The sequence below is a fragment of the Polypterus senegalus genome, chromosome 1 (assembly GCF_016835505.1).
Source record: "Polypterus senegalus isolate Bchr_013 chromosome 1, ASM1683550v1, whole genome shotgun sequence".
NCBI lineage: Eukaryota > Metazoa > Chordata > Cladistia > Polypteriformes > Polypteridae > Polypterus > Polypterus senegalus.
The window spans coordinates 330,784,395-330,803,072 of NC_053154.1; the positions used below are offsets into that span (position 1 = coordinate 330,784,395).

The following is an 18,678-nucleotide window of genomic DNA, read 5'->3' on the forward strand; positions in this document are numbered from 1 at the left end:
TTATCCATCCCATGAGGAAATTAAAAAATATTAGCATAATGGCACACACTGCCCACTCACCTGGCATCTGTCTCGCCACATGAAGAATGATCTCCACCAGTGAGAGCGGATTTATTCTGTAAGCAAAGACACAGAAAGACAAACCAGTCTTTACTCTGAGTAATGTCACCTCCCTTCTTTAACACCGTCACTGGCTGTTAAGAACTTTGTTCCACTATTGATAACTAAGGATGATCCCGTTTTTTGTTTATCCTGGAAGATGAAGTTAAGATCCATGAACTCAAAGATGCCCACCTTGACCAATAAAGCTGGTCAGCTATTGTCCACGATACCAATAATTCCATACAAGCCTATTTGGACAAAACAGCCACAATCCTGCCCACCACCTACAGGTCATGCCCTTTGAAATGAAGGAGTGCAGGCTGACACTCTCAATGGCCGCAGCCTTAAGCACAAGAAAAAAGAAAAACTGGGCAAATTATACTGCAACGAAAGAGGCACTGGAAGGAAGAAGACAAATGGACGACTTGGCACAGGAATCTCATCAAGACAACACCCTGCTGAGGAGCGGATAGCCAAGGAGAGTCTGAGAGTCTGACGAAGGCAGTGATGTTAATCTCGATTACGTTAAGATGGCACTTCAAACAGACCGCTCTCTTACATTGAAGGCCAAGGCGTTTCTAGCACCTGTGAGTTGTGAGAAAAGCGCTATATAAATGTAAAGAATGAATTATTAGGATTACTCAGTATTTCAGGGCTGAACAAATAATTACTAAAGTAATACTCCATTAAAGTAATACACCACTAAATGATATGAACCCCAACAAACTTGTCAGAACAGACACAAAGCTGTCTAAAACTACACAGTGTTTAAGGCCCTGTCACATTACACAATTGTTAAGAACAAGTTGTGGAATCTGCCATTCCCGGGAGCTCAATCAGACTGGGGTTTAAATCACTCTGACAAGTTAAACTGTAGGGGCAGAGTCTGTGCGCTCAGGAGCCGACGTCCAGCGAGCGACCACCAAGAAGAACAACGTAGACACAGAGCAGCAGACATGAGGGGAGGGAAAGGAGAGCAGGTGGTCTGGATAGAGGGGGGGCTCATCTGCCTGATGTACCACAACAGAATGGAAAAAAAACAAGGAATACAAACAGCCGGGATCATTCGGAAATCACCTGTACAGCACTGGCGCGGTCAGACAGCACGCTATTGGCTGTCACAGTATGGCGAGCGCTCCATTATTTGAAAATTGTACCAGAAGTCACGCAATTTGTCATTCCTTGTGATATTCCAGTCATTTAATACGACATCCTCAGGCAACAAAATCAGCAACTCATTTATCTATTTTGATATCCCCTCTTCTGAAACATTTTCACATAAATACTTTCAGTAAAACAAATGTGGTAACTGTAATCAATATTGAATGTTCATTTCATTTCATTGATGGACTGAAAGCCAGAAGTCTACGTGACCATCATCATCAGGTCCTTCCATGAAAACCCTAAATCCAAAGAGGACTGTTTGACTCATGTCAGGTAGATTGCCTAGAGGGCACTGGTCAGGTGGTCTCGTGGTCTGGAACCCCTACAGATTTTATTTTTTTTCTCCAGCTTTTGGAGTTTTTTTTTTTGTTGTTTTTTCTGTCCACCCTGGCCATCGGACCTTACTCTTATTATTATTATTATTATTATTACTACACTTATTCTATGTTAATTAATGTTGACTTATGTTTATTTTTTATTGTGTCTTCTATTTTTCTATTCTTCATTTTGTAAAGCACTTTGAGCTACATTTTTTTGTATGAATATGTGCTCTATAAATAAATGTTGATTGATTGATTGATTGTTCAGCCTTTAGAAATGTCATCCTTAGTCTGGAAAACCACGGATTTATATAAAGCAGCGTTTCTTTTGATGACATCTGTACATTGTTTGCATTTTGCCATTTTTTATAAAAAGAAAGGAAATTCAATGTATACACAGTTTCATTTGTAAATGTTTTTGCTCCTGATGAGATTAAACAGTTGCTTTCACTATTCTGAAGAGGTAAAATGTTATTTTGGACATTTTGCAAAATGTCTCTACTTATAAAACACCCGTGAATTTCACATTACTACTAATCCTTAAAAAATTATCCTGCTCTCCACCGCACCACCCTTCGCACCTCAGGCACAGTATGTGTCCAAAGTCACAAAGAAATGACATTTTCTCTTTATTAAATAATGTAAAAACAAACACAGACAACAAATGGCAACACCAAGGCCGCCTTACTAACATTAGAAGTAACATTAAAAAAAAAAAAGTTCAACTTACCGGTGTTCAAAATCACAAAGAAAATTCTCATAGAGCTGGAAAAGAAGACACAGCAACGGTTAATAAAAGGAGAAGCACTGCTAACATTAAAGAAAGTCACACAACACACCGCAGTCAGCACAGAACTTAATGGCACCACCGAAGAGCTCAGCTGCTGTGCATGGCGGCCCCTTGTCAGGACCCCCAACATTTCACTCACAGGTCACACTGCCCATCAGCCGAACTCAATGTGTCTCTGTGGTGAGATGCTGTTGGGTTCGGCGGGGCAGTTTTTAGATAATTTAATTCTTTAAGGCGTCAGAGGGGTGGAGGTATGTGTGGTAGCACGGAGGGACAGCGACGGCGTGTGGATGAGGTGATCGACTGCTCGTGCACTCACAGGCGGACGTGTGCAGGTTGGTCGATTGCCACATTAGTGCTCTGGGGTCGGTGGTCCGCACCAGCACACCTGCATCCCTAGTGGTATAAAGAAGAGCTTGAGTAGGAAACAGGACATTAGAAAGAAAGCTAAGAGATCAGAGGTTACATTCAAATCAAAAGTTAATCAGGCTGAATCAGAATGCTGGTGAAGAGTGGAGGTCAGCGGTCAGGGTGGCGAGACCCAGAGAGAAGCGTGTGGCCAACACCTGAGGGGAACAAGGTCTCACTCCTGTAGAGAACACCAGAACCTACTGCTCCAGATACTGAATATCAGTGATGGAAGATGGACGGAAGCAAGGCCAGGACCAGCGCCACCCTGAATGTCTGGGTTGGTAGTGGGGACCAGAGTCACTTTTGGAAGGAAGCACAGTGGCTCCTGGTTTTAAGGGAAGGATTTCTGCCAGAGTTTTAACCTCAGGATCAGTTATTTCAGTTTTTAACATCCACCAATGACATACTGGCTTTATCCTGGATTATTGATTTATCTATCTATTATAATAAATAAATAAAATCTTGGGAAGAGAGATGAGACGTGATTTTCTCAGAGAGACATTTTCACGCCCTGCAAGACAAGTCTTTGTGCCAAGAGATTTAACCAATGCCCAGGACCGGAAATAAAAGACAAAAGACTAGGTGAGAAAGTAGAACGTCTTAAAGAATTCAAAAACGCTGGCGCGGTACACAAGAGAGCAGGTTAGAGATAATGAAAGTACTAAAATTCCAAAGTCTCAAAAAAATAATAGTAAAGATCGCATTAGCGCAAACAAACAAACAAATTGTTACTCAGTGAAATAAAGGAACAGTGAAAAGAGATTGAATATAATGTTCAGATTTAGACTTTAAGTCGGAGACCTGTAGATCATCTAATTTGTGTTGCCATCACAGAAAATGTGTGTTTCTTCCCAATGAAGAGGAATATCCATGAGAAATGTCTGGTGAAAGTGAAATCCACATACACGAGCGGCAGAGACGAGAAGTGGCTGGCGCAGAGTGCAGCCCCCTTGGGTTTGGCAAGCGAGATGCCCTAGTTTATTCAGAGAGTGAAGGACACTGTAATGTAACGGATCTGCACCTACTCATCTAGGTATGGTCCCTGAAGCCCACCCGGATTGTCCCAGTCTCTTAGTGATGTACTTTGAGATTTTTCAGGTATGAAAGTTCAACTCACTGCTCAGGGTGCCAGAGAGTGGCCAAGTGCTGCATGTTGATTAGTACACATTTGAATACGAGTCTGGAAATGGCACTAAACTAAACACTTGTGTCGAGTCATCGTGACTTGTAAGTACCTGCTAAAGTCTCCTCCATCTACTGATTCAGTCGCACAGCAGCATACGTCACAAACGGGATTTGAAAAGCGTCTGTAAACTGTCCTGATGTTCAGCAATCCATGAGACGACGATACCAAATGTTTAGCGCTGAATTAAACAGTATTGGTGTTTCAGTTATTAGTGAGCGAATAAATGCAGTACGCGCACAAGAATAAATGAGGCAGTCCGACAGTCTGATCATTTGTTACAAACCACCAGACTGACACAAACACCCTTTCAGGCCCAGTAAAATCCCCTCCATTTGTCGTCATACTGGGGAGGAATTCAAAGCCAAATTCAGAGGCGGCAGTGTGGACTCAGAGCTCTTACTGTCCCAACAGGCCCACCGAGGCACTCGCTGATCCCACCAAGTACACCTGGAGTGACCCGAGCACGGTGTCACCTCCACCATTACTTGCTGGCGAGTGACATGAATGTATTTGAGTTTCAGGACTTCAGTCCTTTAATACACTAAACTCTGACTATTGTGGGGGGGAAAAAGAAAGTCAACTAAAACTGCCAAAAGAAAATGTAGGAAGGACAAATGTCCACGACGCTTTCTTTTATTATTCCATTACCTTTGACTTTACAGTGGTTGTACATCTTATTGTTTTTTAAAGCACCTTGTGATGTGCACATGCAACACGTGAAACAGAATCTCTTAATTGTCTCTCTCTTCTGGTCCGTCCTGCTTCCTCCTACATTAAGTAGCATCGCCCTCTACTGGAGAGTCCCTGCAGTTTCACAGATTGAGATCATTTCCAAATCAGCACCCATACACATTGCGCAGCAGTGCTCTCTAATGGACTTTTACGGTTACTGCATTGGTAGAACCAGTTTCTGCAGGCTTTATTACAAATCCTCTCTCTTATGTAGATTTCTCTTCTGGTTCGTCCTGCTTCCTCTTCAGAACTGGTCCTCCCCCAACACGGCATTTCTCGATTCCTATTCCTCCTCTTCCAAACCCTTCCGCACGCTGCCTGCCATACACCCCCACGCCACTTTTTTTGGTTCCTATTCCTCCTTCGGACTACCGCGTTCCCCGCTCCTCTCTCATGACCCCGTTGGTGTCACGTCACCGCCCGATATCTGGCCTGATCGCGTGACCTTTCACTTCAGCCATGTGTGCACCTTGGAGTCTTTTCCATAGCCTGCTACAGGAAGGTACTCTCTCGACCATTGGCATTGGTTTCGCTCCTTGCTATTTTTGTTATACTGTGACGGTTGTTTCCTAAGCCTTTGTTATAAAATGAACGACAGTATCTTCTCTGTCAACTGGTTTTTGTACAATGTCATCCCTATTCCAGGATCCAGCAACTGCAGTGGGTTATTTCTTGACTCAAATCGTCTCCAGCTAAACACCACCTATTCACAACTGCGTCTTTCAAGAAGTATTTTTTCTTCTTGATTTCTGAATTCCTTTCTCACCGTTTTCCATTCCTATTCTTACACCACCGTACGCTACATCGGGCGTCTGCCAGTTAACAATATCAGGGTTCTGGCATTGAAATCGTTAAGAAGGCCGCCCAGTAATCCACTGACCCCCACAAGCACTACATGCCTTGGTGCCCGCCTGAAAACTCACACAATCCCAGAATTAGTCATGCCCTGCGATTCCCTGGCGTGTGACAGATTTTAGTGACTCCAGTCCTTAAATGTGACACAGACACGCCTTTGGCCTAAAACACGTTGCGAGTTATTTTAAGAAGTCAACGTGACGTGGCCTTCAGACAGTAACGTGACTCCTCGCTCCCGAGACGAACACATTCCTGCTGCTCTCACCATCTTTGAATGACTCAACTAGCAATGCAAAGCAAACAATAACGTGCTCATCATCGACTTGTCCGAGGACGCCACACCAGCAACCAACAAAGTTATCAGATTTAAATACAACTTCTCCAGTGGAATCACTCAATATTACTGTATTATGATTCTTAAGGCTAATGCTTTCATTTCCGTTTTAATCTGCCGCCCTCTCTTGATGCTAAACAGAGTGCCAGACCTCAAAATGGACCAGAAGGCACCATCTCACAATGCATTCTTTTTCAAGTTTCCTCCATTGCTCAGGTTTAAATTCAACTCTGATGTAAAACTGAAGTTACATAAATTCTCTCGCACTCCCTGATCCAATTCCCACAGGGGGTGCAGCTCAATGCTAGAGGGCCCCTAACATTTGAAACCAACTGCCCACGAATGCAACCGACGCCTCAGAAGTTCTCGAATTTAAAGATGGCACTGAACGGCGCCGACTGCAGAAGACAGAGTCTCGTCCAATGCTTCGTTGAGTTTGTCTAGCTGACCAGCACACTTCAGGCCACAGCACATGCTGACTATTAGGCCCTTTCTTGACCCTCCTCTTGGCTGGAGAGATGTGCAGCCTCACAAACACAAAGGCCGACTCTGCTGTTGCCCCGCAGTCACAGAGCAGCGAAGATCGTCTGTGTACTGAAATGTGCGCCGCGTGTGTCATAGGCTCACATCTACAGAGTGCAGTCAAATTCTTACGTTCACGCGCTAATCAACACAAAGCCCAAGTTTTCCCAATGATGACTTTGTGTTTGTTCCCCTCAGGACACGATAACCATAATATATCAGAATAAAGCGACCCAAACACGGAGTTAATGACACGATCGGGGCTTACCTTAATTAGTCCATCTCCTTTAGCAAAGCAGGGGTTCACAACAAACTCTGTGATGGTGAGGGTGAGCTGATGCCACAGCCTGTCAAGAAAGAAACAGCAGCTTAGTCTGACATTTGAACTGTAAACTGGAAGGGTGCAACGTGAATACGGGAGACGATACTGGGAATGGCAGGAGCACTTGACGTACAACTGCAATGCCAAAAAAGTCAGGAGAGTACGGAAAATGCCAATAAAAACCAAAAGGAGTGATTTGGGAATTCTGTTCAACTTGTGGCTTACTGAAGACAACTTTTAACTTGTGAATTTCACTGTTTATAAGAAGTACTATATATACACATATACAGGTCCTTCTCAAAAAATTAGCATATTGTGATAAAGTTCATTATTTTCTGTAATGTACTGATAAACATTAGACTTTCATATATTTTTAGATTCATTACACACAACTGAAGTAGTTCAAGCCTTTTATTGTTTTAATATTGATGATTTTGGCATACAGCTCACGAAAACCCAAAATTCCTATCTCAAAAAATTAGCATATTTCATCCGACCAATAAAAGAAAAGTGTTTTTAATACAAAAAAAGTCAACCTTCAAATAATTATGTTCAGTTATGCACTCAATACTTGGTCGGGAATCCTTTTGCAGAAATGACTGCTTCAATGCGGCGTGGCATGGAGGCAATCAGCCTGTGGCACTGCTGAGGTGTTATGGAGGCCCAGGATGCTTCGATAGCGGCCTTAAGCTCATCCAGAGTGTTGGGTCTTGTGTCTCTCAACTTTCTCTTCACAATATCCCACAGATTCTCTATGGGGTTCAGGTCAGGAGAGTTGGCAGGCCAATTGAGCACAGTAATACCATGGTCAGTAAACCATTTACCTGTGGTTTTGGCACTGTGAGCAGGTGCCAGGTCGTGCTGAAAAATGAAATCTTCATCTCCATAAAGCTTTTCAGCAGATGGAAGCATGAAGTGCTCCAAAATCTCCTGATAGCTAGCTGCATTGACCCTGCCCTTGATAAAACACAGTGGACCAACACCAGCAGCTGACATGGCACCCCAGACCATCACTGACTGTGGGTACTTGACACTGGACTGCAGGCATTTTGGCATTTCTCTCTCCCCAGTCTTCCTCCAGACTCTGGCATCTTGTTTTCTGAATGACAAGCAAAATGTGCTTTCATCCGAAAAAAGTACTTTGGACCACTGAGCAACAGTCCAGTGCTGCTTCTCTGTAGCCCAGGTCAGGCGCTTCTGCCGCGGTTTCTGGTTCAAAAGTGGCTTGACCTGGGGAATCGGCACCTGTAGCCCATTTCCTGCACACGCCTGTACACGGTGGCTCTGGATGTTTCTACTCCAGACTCAGTCCACTGCTTCCGCAGGTCCCCCAAGGTCTGGAATCGGTCCTTCTCCACAATCTTCCTCAAGGTCCGGTCACCTCTTCTCGTTGTGCAGCGTTTTCTGCCACACTTTTTCCTTCCCACAGACTTCCCACTGAGGTGCCTTGATACAACACTCTGGGAACAGCCTATTCGTTCAGAAATGTCTTTCTGTGTCTTACCCTCTTGCTTGAGGGTGTCAATGATGGCCTTCTGGCCAGCAGTCAGGTCGGCAGTCTTACCCATGATTGCGGTTTTGAGTAATGAACCAGGCTGGGAGTTTTAAAAGCCTCAGGAATCTTTTGCAGGTGTTTAGAGTTAATTAGTTGATTCAGATGATTAGGTTAATAGCTCGTTTAGAGAACCTTTTCATGATATGCTCATTTTTTGAGATAGGAATTTTGGGTTTTCATGAGCTGTATGCCAAAATCATCAATATTAAAACAATAAAAGGCTTGAACTACTTCAGTTGTGTGTAATGAATCTAAAATATATGAAAGTCTAATGTTTATCAGTACATTACAGAAAATAATGAAATTTATCACAATATGCTAATTTTTTGAGAAGGACCTGTATATATATATATATATATATATATATATATATATGAAATCTGAAGGCTAAAATGTGCAACGATCTTGTGCAATGATTTTATGTCACATTTTTGTCATGCTTTAAATTGTAAACCTATATATACACGTATATCTTTATGTTTGGTATCATTCTCTTTAATGTGATGTTGTTAGATTTTAAGATTCCTAAATTATAAACTAAAAAACATCAAGAAAGTTGTGGTATGTAATATCAATAATTATTTCAACAATTTATTTTAATAATTTAATTTAATAAATGACATTATTTTTTAATCGAGTAAACTTTCTTTCACATGAAACAACCTATTAAAAACAAAAATAAGAAGATCTCTTCCTAACACCAATGTTTGTATTTCGGTGATTTAGTTCATTGAAGATCAAGTTACGATGACCCACTGCACATCCATCCATCATCCAACCCGCTATATATCCGAACTACAGGGTCACGGGGGTCTGCTGGAGCCAATCCCTGCCAACACGGGGCACAAGGCAGGAAACAAACCCCAGGCAGGGCACACACACACACACGGGAGAATTTAGGACCACCAATGCACCTCACCTGCATGTCTTTGGAGCAGACACGGGGAGAACACGCCAACTCCACGCAGGGAGGGAGGACCCGAGAAGCGAATCCTTAAGGGTCGCCTAACTGAGAGGCAGCAGCGCTACCCACTGTACCACCGTGCGTGCCGCCACCACTTTAGTGATTTTTCCAGTTATTTAAAAAAACATCTATAAGAATGTCAGTTAAAACGAACGGATCATTCACTTATTTAGTCTTTTAGAATACTCGGAGCATAGCGGACCTCAGTTTAACAGGAATACTCCAATCGGTAAGAGAGTAAATATTTTATTCTCATTTTTTACTCTGTTAAATAATAATTTTCCTTTTACATATTTATAGAACTTTCTGATTTTTTTCGTTTGCACATTTCCAGATTTTATTAATATTCTGGCCATAACTGGCGATTGGGGGGCTTGAACCCTCCGATATCCACTGGTATCAAATCTGATGACAGAACACCCCCTTAAAGAGCTGGGAGAGTCGGGTGTTTCCCACTGGATCCCATCGCCGTTTCTGTTAATAACTCTTAGTAATCCTTTGGCCACTGAAGACACAGGGTGGTCAAGTTTAGCAAGCCACATTTCCCCCATTAATCCATTATGCAGGTCTTCGGCCGTGCAGTTGTCCGGGTGGCCGTGGTTGCCCTGCGTTGCACTTTATAATGCGCCACACAGCTCCGGACTGCGGGAAGGCAGAATGAGGTTTAGTGTTGTCCTGCTGGAAAATGAAGGAATGTCCCTGGAGATGATGGCCTCTTCAGGGCTCCAGACTGCGTACGTACCTTCCTGCATTAATGGGGCCATCACAGATGCCAGAGGCACCGACACACACCACAACACGATGGACGCTGGCTTTGGGACTTGAGGCTGACCACACCTTGCACTTGTCCATTTTCCTCTTTGGCCCAGAGAACAAGATGGACGTTTTTCCAAAAGCGGTTTAAAACGTTTTACTTGTCGGACTACACATCGCCACCCCACTGTGCTACTTTCCAAGTCAGAGGAGGCCGAGCCGAGAGAAGTCGATGGCGACACATTGTAAAGCTTTAACTTGCTTGTAAAAAGACTAACAACTGAAGTCCTCCTGAGCCCATGACATGATCTCCATTACTGATGCATGCTGGTCTGAGGAATCAGAGATCACAAGCCTTCAGTGGTTTTCAGCCAGGCCCATTATGAATTCTAGAGGGTGCAATGCCCACACAGTTGCCGGTTTCGGAGTCTTCTTCTCCAAGTGCTGGATTATTCGCCGACTCTCTTGGTGAGCCTCAACTCATCCTTGTCCTTGAAGGACTTGGCTTTTTTGGAGGCTCCTTAGACACTAAAACTCATCTGTCTCACCTTTTTCACGTCACCGCTCTATCAATCCATAAACTACCCCTGCTGAGTTTTTTGAAACACGTTGCAGGCATCAATTTCAGAATAAACAGACCTTGGGGGGGAAAAAAACCAATGCAGTTGATTAGGTAAAAACATGAAGTGCTTTGTCTTTAAACTGCGAGTGTCTGAATACAAGTCAAATTCAAGTTATCCTCGTTGGTTTTATTGCCATTTTCCATACAGGCCCGACATTTCTGGAACAGGAGCAGTATAAAAATAATTAGCTTAAACAGCCAAAGACGACACGATGAATCGGAAATGTAGAAACAAACAAACTAGCATCACTAATGATCATACCTACTATGCCGTTTGTCCTGCCATGACATGGTTGACACGTAACTCACACTGCCAAGGTGTCGCCAGCTCAGCTTTACCATTCCGACTTTACTGAAACCGTGTGCTGTGTTTAGGCTTGTGTGTCCGGAAAAAAAGACAAAAACGCTCACCGAGTTTAAGGAAGAATTGCATCAAAACAAGCAGAAAATGGCAGCAGTCACAGGAAGGCAACCAAGTAAGCGTAACGGCTTAGAGGCGACCAGACAAGCGTGGCTGATAACGGCCATCTGAGAAATCGGCACCGGTGCCGACGGATGGGGAAGTTCTTGGTGTTAAGCTTAAGGAATAAGCATTCTGACAAGTCAGGAATCGGTTTTGAAAAGCAACACTGAGACCCAATCCACACGGCCAGGGATCAGCTAAAACACATTTTCAGATTTACTGTACTTTGACTTGCCATCCTTACTAAAACGGTGTTTGTTTTGGGGAAAATGGAGACAGCCAAAAACTCCGACGTACGCTTGTCACGTCATCAGGCACCAACCTCCGAGTGGTGGTCTTCATGGTCCCTCCTAACCTCTGTGCCTCAGCTAAAAGTCCAGCACCTCAAAAACACCACAACACAGGGCGAGGGCAAATGACGTGAACACTCAAGGTACTGCTATTATACACAACGTCTGTGCCACAATGTGGTCCACGTCTTCAACCGGTGGAGACGTTCCTGTAAATCATCTCGCACATATTAAGTATGTTTTATGAATCAATTCTGACTCACCCTGTATTTTACCGCTTTTCTTTTTTTTTTTTTTTTTAGTTAGGACTCCTATTTGCATTTTCCACAGCTTTGCCAACGTTATACCCATTTGATGCCTTTGGAACCAGCTGTCCGGAAAAAGTTGTTCAGTTTGTTGGTCCTCATTCTTTCAGCCTTTCAATTTACTTCACAAACCAGCTGTGCATGCACCCTAGGAAAGATTTACCTGCCAAAGCAGGTGGCAGACTTTTAGAAAATGATCTGGGGGCGCCAGTGTGGACAGTGAGGCGGGCACATGCGACTCCTCTGCATCAGCTCCCTTCAGATCAAATCCTCAATATCTGCCTACACCTCTACATACGGAGACGCCTGGTCCTGTTCTCGCTCCCTCGGGTCTGCTGGTGAATGGGGTCTCTGCGTGGCATCAAATGCCAGTCCGCTCTTTCTTTCATGTTGAAATTTAGACTCCACTGATGTGTTTAAGGAGCGTCTGGAGACTCTCATCTGGTGAATTTCTGTCTAACTGACGTTAGCTCTTGGGTTTCGTAACCCACAAGTTGTAACTCGCTTGCATTTTGTTCTGAGCTCTTCACTTAAGATGATCGGTTTTGTCACCTTATCCAGTCACGTTTACTCCTAAACTGTCCTCGGACTGATTCATGTTGACCTCTTTCATAAGCTGCTTTGGACAAAAGCAAATGCTAATCAAATAAATACAAACTGGATTCCAAAAAAGTTGGGACGCTAAACAAATTGTGAATAAAAACTGAATGCAATGATGTGGAGATGGCAAATGTCAATATTTTATTTGTAATAGAACGTAGATGACAGATCAAACGTTTAATCCGAGTAAATGTATCATTTTAAAGGAAAAATATGTTGATTCAAAATTTCACGGTGTCAACAAATCCCAAAAAAGTTGGGACAAGTAGCAATAAGAGGCTGGAAAAAGTCAATTTGAGCATAACGAAGAGCTGGAAGACCAATAAACACTAATTAGGTCAATTGGCAACATGATTGGGTATAAAAAGAGCTTCTCAGAGTGGCAGTGTCTCTCAGAAGCCAAGATGGGTAGAGGATCACCAATTCCCACAATGTTGCGCAGAAAGATAGTGGAGCAGTATCAGAAAGGTGTTACCCAGCAAAAATTGCAAAGACTTTGCATCTATCATCATCAACTGTGCATAACATCATCCGAAGATTCAGAGAATCTGGAACAATCTCTGTGCGTAAGGGTCAAGGCCGTAAAACCATACTGGATGCCCGTGATCTCCGGGCCCTTAAACGACACTGCACCACAAACAGGAATGCTACTGTAAAGGAAATCACAGAATGGGCTCAGGAATACTTCCAGAAACCATTGTCAGTGAACACAATCCACCGTGCCATCCGCCGTTGCCAGCTGAAACTCTACAGTGCAAAGAAGAAGCCATTTCTAAGCAAGATCCACAAGCTCAGGCGTTGTCACTGGGCCAGGGATCATTTAAAATGGAGTGTGGCAAAATGGAAGACTGTTCTGTGGTCAGACGAGTCACGATTCGAAGTCTGGGACGCCATGTCATCCGGACCAAAGAGGACAAGGACAACCCAAGTTGTTATCAACGCTCAGTTCAGAAGCCTGCATCTCTGATGGTATGGGGTTGCATGAGTGCGTGTGGCATGGGCAGCTTGCATGTCTGGAAAGGCACCATCAATGCAGAAAAATATATTCAGGTTCTAGAACAACATATGCTCCCATCCAGACGTCATCTCTGCATTTTTCAACAAGATAATGCCAGACCACATTCTGCATCAATCACAACATCATGGCTGCGTAGGAGAAGGATCCGGGTACTGAAATGGCCAGTCTGCAGTCCAGATCTTTCACCTATAGAGAACATTTGGCGCATCATAAAGAGGAAGGTGCGACAAAGAAGGCCCAAGACGATTGAACAGTTAGAGGCCTGTATTAGACAAGAATGGGAGAGCATTCCTATTTCTAAACTTGAGAAACTGGTCTCCTCGGTCCCCAGACGTCTGTTGAGTGTTGTAAGAAGAAGGGGAGATGCCACACAGTGGGGAAAATGGCCTTGTCCCAACTTTTTGGGATTTGTTGACACCATGAAATTCTGAATCAACATATTTTTCCCTTAAAATGATACATTTTCTCAGTTTAAACTTTTGTTCCGTGATTTATGTTCTATTCTGAATAAAATATTAGAAGCTGGCACCTCCACATCATTGCATTCAGTTTTTATTCACGATTTGTATAGTGTCCCAACTTTTTTGGAGTCCGGTTTGTAAATAGAAAGATACACATGTTGGTGTAGACAAAGTCAGGGCTACCAAAACAGTGCACTAAAAAAACGAACATCGGCGATACGTCTTTAAGACTGCAGAGCCAACAGACACCTGCCTGCCTTTGCTGTTAATGCAGCGGAGATTTTTAAACGGTGTGTGCAGCGCTCGTGGCAGCTGCCAATCGGGGCGTATGCCACTTTGCTGGGTGGCACTGTGTGGGACGGGCAGTGGTTGCCAACAGGCTTTGCACGTGTGACGTGGACCTGTGTGTTTACGTGCAAATCAACCAGTGATAACACAACAATTCCGTACACCCTTGCCATTTGTTGGAGACAATCTCACTGCTCAATAAACTCTTTGGATTGGAATACGTGGCTTGCATGAGAATTTTCACCACAACAATCAGGAGGAAGTGAGCGACGCTAACACATCCTGTGCAAAAAAAAAAAAAAATTCTATTTAGACATTTTGTTGTCTTGAATTGCCAAATGACGTCACCTTCACCCAGAGGCAAGAGGACTGTCCCCACAACCCCTGGAAGATGTGACCAAAGCAGCAGTGTGCCCCCCTTGCTTCCATGCGGTTCCAAGAGAAAGACCTCACTGTATAAGCAGGACGCCACAGACGTTCTTGTACGACACCCTCAACTGATTGACCAAGGACACAATTACAATCCACGTGCGGAGGGCCGGAGTGGTGGCTCTCTGGCTAAAGGATCTGGGCTGGCAACTTGAAGGCTGCCGCGTTCGAATCCTTGAGTGACAGAAGGAATGCTACTCCGTTGGGCCTTTAGCCCTCCAGAGGTGCTGTTGACCCCAAAACACTCTGGGCAGTAAGTCGGGGTCTGAGAAAAAAGTGGCAGGTTTCAACACAAGAAATTGTATACGTGGAATGAAAACGCACTAAAATCACTGTGATGTTTGAATGACCGCAGACTCTCCAACTTCCCCTGCGCCCCACTGCTTTGAATCCACCAAGACGAGGCCTTACAAAAAAATAAATAAATAAGGAAAAGACTTCAAGACGCTTATGTGGGGTGTGCCGGGTGGTCTTTTGGCCCTTGAACCCTGGCAGAAGGTGTGTTTTTTTTCTTTTCTGGAGTTTAATTTCTTTCTCTCCTCCCAGCCATCTGACCTCAGACTCATCTTTCAAGAGCCTTTACACCAGGACTCCACTTCCATATTATGGATATACTATCCATAGAGAAGTGTTCATTATGTTTTTTTGCATGTTATTCTTTTTCTTCCTATGCTATTTATTTCTGTGACATCTTGTAAAGCACTCTGAGCGACATGAAAATAAATGATGATGTCCTAACTCAAGAGCTACTGTGCACTGCTCTCTTTAAACAGCCACTCCATGCCATCGGTCTCCTCAAAGCCAATGCGTTTAAAGTGAAGCTCCCACCTGCCGAGACCACCACTCGCACTGTCACTGGGCCAGTTTACAAGTTCCCATTAACCCAGGGCTCACGTGTTTGAGATCGGGGGCCGAATAAACTCACCTGGCCAAAGGCGACACCTGCCTACGGCAGGCTGTATGTTGGGCTAACGCCGAGCTTGCCGACTCGTCCATCAAACGTTTCAGAATAACCGCGTTAAAGATAACGGACAAAGTAAATCGAGGGTCCTGTGAACTGCCTGTCTGACATAACATGAGTCCCATTCGGGGTCGCAGGAAAAGAGCCCACCATTTGAAGCAGGTGCCAACTTTGGACAGGACGCCAGTTCACCGCGGGGAAAACACACAAGTCCCTTTAAGGTCTACTTGTGATCGCCCTCGAGACCCTCAGCCGTGACTGCAAGGCCAAGTTGTGGGGCAGGTCAAGGATGCCGTTGTATTAAAAAGCGGTCGGCCCTACGAAAAGGCAACTCGGCGTTCACGAAGGTTGTACCCGAGCGCCTCAGGACGCCACCTTTGTTTTCAACGCTTCGCGTACTTGAAATGAAGCAAGACGGACCTGGCCGGCCAGACGGAGGGCCCACAGCCAAAGCGACGACTTCTAAACAGCGAGCCGCCCGCCTGAGTTGCACTCGGAGGCGCCGGGCCTGCTGCGCCCGTTCGGCCGGTGACTCAGCTCGAGGCTGCCGCGCACGGCTCGCCTTTTGTCAGGTTTTCTCGCACGCTGAGCTCCTCACCTTTTGTTGTAAAGCTCCTCGAGTTTGTGCCATTCGGCTGCCAGCTCCGGAGTGCTGCTCTTGCTCTGCTGCTGTTTCAGGAACCCCGTAACATCCTTCATCGTGCCGGCCTGCCCTGACGCGGCGCTGCCGTCGAACTGTGTGAATGAAACGGCGTCACGCGGGGCATGCTGGGAGCAGAGCGGCCGACATGGGTACCGTAAAGACGCGAAGAGACAGCGCACTAAAAAAAAGAAAAGAAAGAAAGAAACAGCACGGCGCCTTTAAACCTGAGCGCCGGTTTGAGTGACCACTTTGTGGCTTTGCCTTTTATTGTCACTCTTAAAGCGATCCTCTGTTCGTGTGACGTCGTGAGTGGGCTGCTGTCCCGTCCAGGATGAGTCCTGCTATGAGCGGACTACCGGTTTGGATTGGCTCCGGTCTCGCGACTCTCAAGTGTTCCAGAAAGTGCTCCGTAGGTCCGTAGGCATTTGCGTCTGTCTGTCTGTCTTGGCACACAAACCTCACTCGTAGCGTCAGCTGACCAGGGGCTGACGTCACATTTTAATGATCTCTTATTATAGCTTAAAACCAAGCGCGTTTGATCTTTTTTGATTTTATCTGACGTCAAGTAAAGCGCTTTGAGTTGTATGTCTTGTATGAAAGGTGCTATCTAAATCAAGTTTGATTTCCCGACTGATTGACTTAGAAACTCTAGCACACAAATCAAGTATGTCCCTCCAGCCACCCACCCAGCGTCTGTACCCGCTCTGCCCACGTAAATAGTGCGGCGGTCGGCTGGGGGCTTATGCCCAGCCGGGACACCTGGAAGGACCGGGAGAGGGATTATACCTCCCCTGGGCCACGAGCCCTGGTTTGTGTGTGGGCCATAGGAATTGAGCATGGAAGCTCAACCCTACAGAGGCCTGTGGCCACCACAAGGGGGCACCCGGAAAATTGAGGAGCCCTGGATGTCAGCACTTCTGCCACACCCGGAAGTGCTTCCGGAAAGAATACCAGGAACACCTGGAGTGCTTCTGGGTGCTCATGCGGCGAAGTGCCACAGGAAGATCGTCAGAGGGCACCTGGAGCACATCCGGGTGGATATAAAAGAGGCCGCCGTCCTCCAGTCATGAGCCGGAGTCAGGAGGAAGAAGACAAAGCTCGGGAGACAGGAGCAGAGGTGGTGAAGGAAGGAAGGAAGGAAGGAAGGAAGGAAGGACCATTGAGAGGCCCGGACTTAAGAAAGGCGTCTGGTTGTTTATTGTAAATAAATGTGTGTGTTCGGGACTTCCTGTGTCCGTCTGTGTTGGTGTCCGGGCTGGTTTGGGTGTAAGGCAGGCAGCCGAACAGGACGAGGTGCCAGTTAGCCTTTGACACTGAGAAGTTTGTGAGTGACCTCCATCGGCGCAGATGAGGACTTCCAGCCAGAGCTTACTATTATGTTTCAGCCCGGGTTCAAATCCTTGTTTCATGTCTTCATTTCCCGTGTGTTTTGTGGGTGGTTCCCCAGGAGGCGGGGCCATCTGTCCATCACTACAAGAAGAGGCGGATCCACGATGAATCTAATAAAGCTTCCCAGAGGGGCCCCAGAAGCGACTTTAGCCCACACTGCTTAAACATTTGGGGTGTCTACTTTATGGGAAGGGGTTTTTAAAACTCCTACATGTGGTGGTTAAATAACAAAGAAATTGGTGATCTGTCATAGAACAACCCCATTGAAGAACACAACAGTGGGTACCCCGACCTTGTTAGTGGCTGCAAAGGGTCCCCCATAACAGCTCAAGGTTCAGGGTCTCAAAACTGTGGGTCTGCACTGCACTGACTGTAAAGGCCTGGCCTCGGCCCTATTAAGGTGGGCTCAACCCACAGTCCCCTGCGCTTCGTTTGGATGCACTTGGGAGTTGGTGAGTTCTATCCCTGGATTGTTGATCCCTTTGCTCTTCACTTTGACTCCATCCATCCATCCATCCATTTTCCAACCCGTTGAATCCAAACACAGGGTCACGGGGGTCTGCTGGAGCCAATCCCAGCCATCACAGGGCACAAGGCAGGAACCAATCCAGGGCAGGGTGCCAACCCACTGCAGTACTTTGACTCTTCTTTGGATTTGTTATTCGGACTTGCATGATTTGGATTGCGTTTGCCTTTTCAGGTGATTCCTTTTTGCCTTTTGTGCTTCACTGAGCTTCTTTTGTTACTGAGAATTTTTTCTCTTAATAAATTTTATATTTATAAAAATCTTATCTAGCTCTCTATGTTTCTAGCTGGGGTTTTTATGATGGTGTTCCCCCCTCTAGTAGGCTTTCTTTTTTTTTTTTGAGACTTACATGCTTTGGGACTCTTGAGCACAAAACTCTTACAGATGGCACCTCTGCGTTAGGGGCAGGTGGGGTGTTGTTCTTCTACCTCCCAGCAGAGGGTGCTGTTGTGCAAAATTATAATACGCAGTAAACTGCTGACCTCAGTAACTGAATGTATTGTTAAAATCTTCATAGCAACTCAGCTTCATCACCATGAACCTATTTCTTGTTGAAGTTTGTGACATTTTCTTTCCAGTTCAGGCTCTTGGGACCCTGCCATGTTTTCTTCATACCTTTGCTCAGGTGTGTGCACCCTCAGCTTTTCAGTTCCACCTTGAGCCCTTTTGAAAG

The 18,678-nt window shown here is 45.2% G+C and overlaps 1 protein-coding gene across 1 annotated transcript in view; it reads right to left on the minus strand.

The window, feature by feature from the left end:
• The window catches only part of psmd13 (proteasome 26S subunit, non-ATPase 13), a 35,392-nt gene extending 19,176 nt beyond the window's left edge, over positions 1–16,216 (minus strand). Inside the window, exons 1-4 of the mRNA XM_039738104.1 lie at positions 16,046–16,216; positions 6,685–6,763; positions 2,317–2,351; positions 61–116 (exon numbers count right to left, since the gene is read on the minus strand). Of these exons, the coding sequence (XP_039594038.1) occupies positions 61–116; positions 2,317–2,351; positions 6,685–6,763; positions 16,046–16,146 (271 nt within the window). The 5' untranslated portion in view covers positions 16,147–16,216. The remainder of the gene's footprint in view (positions 1–60; positions 117–2,316; positions 2,352–6,684; positions 6,764–16,045) is intronic.
• Positions 16,217–18,678: the final 2,462 nt, after the last annotated feature.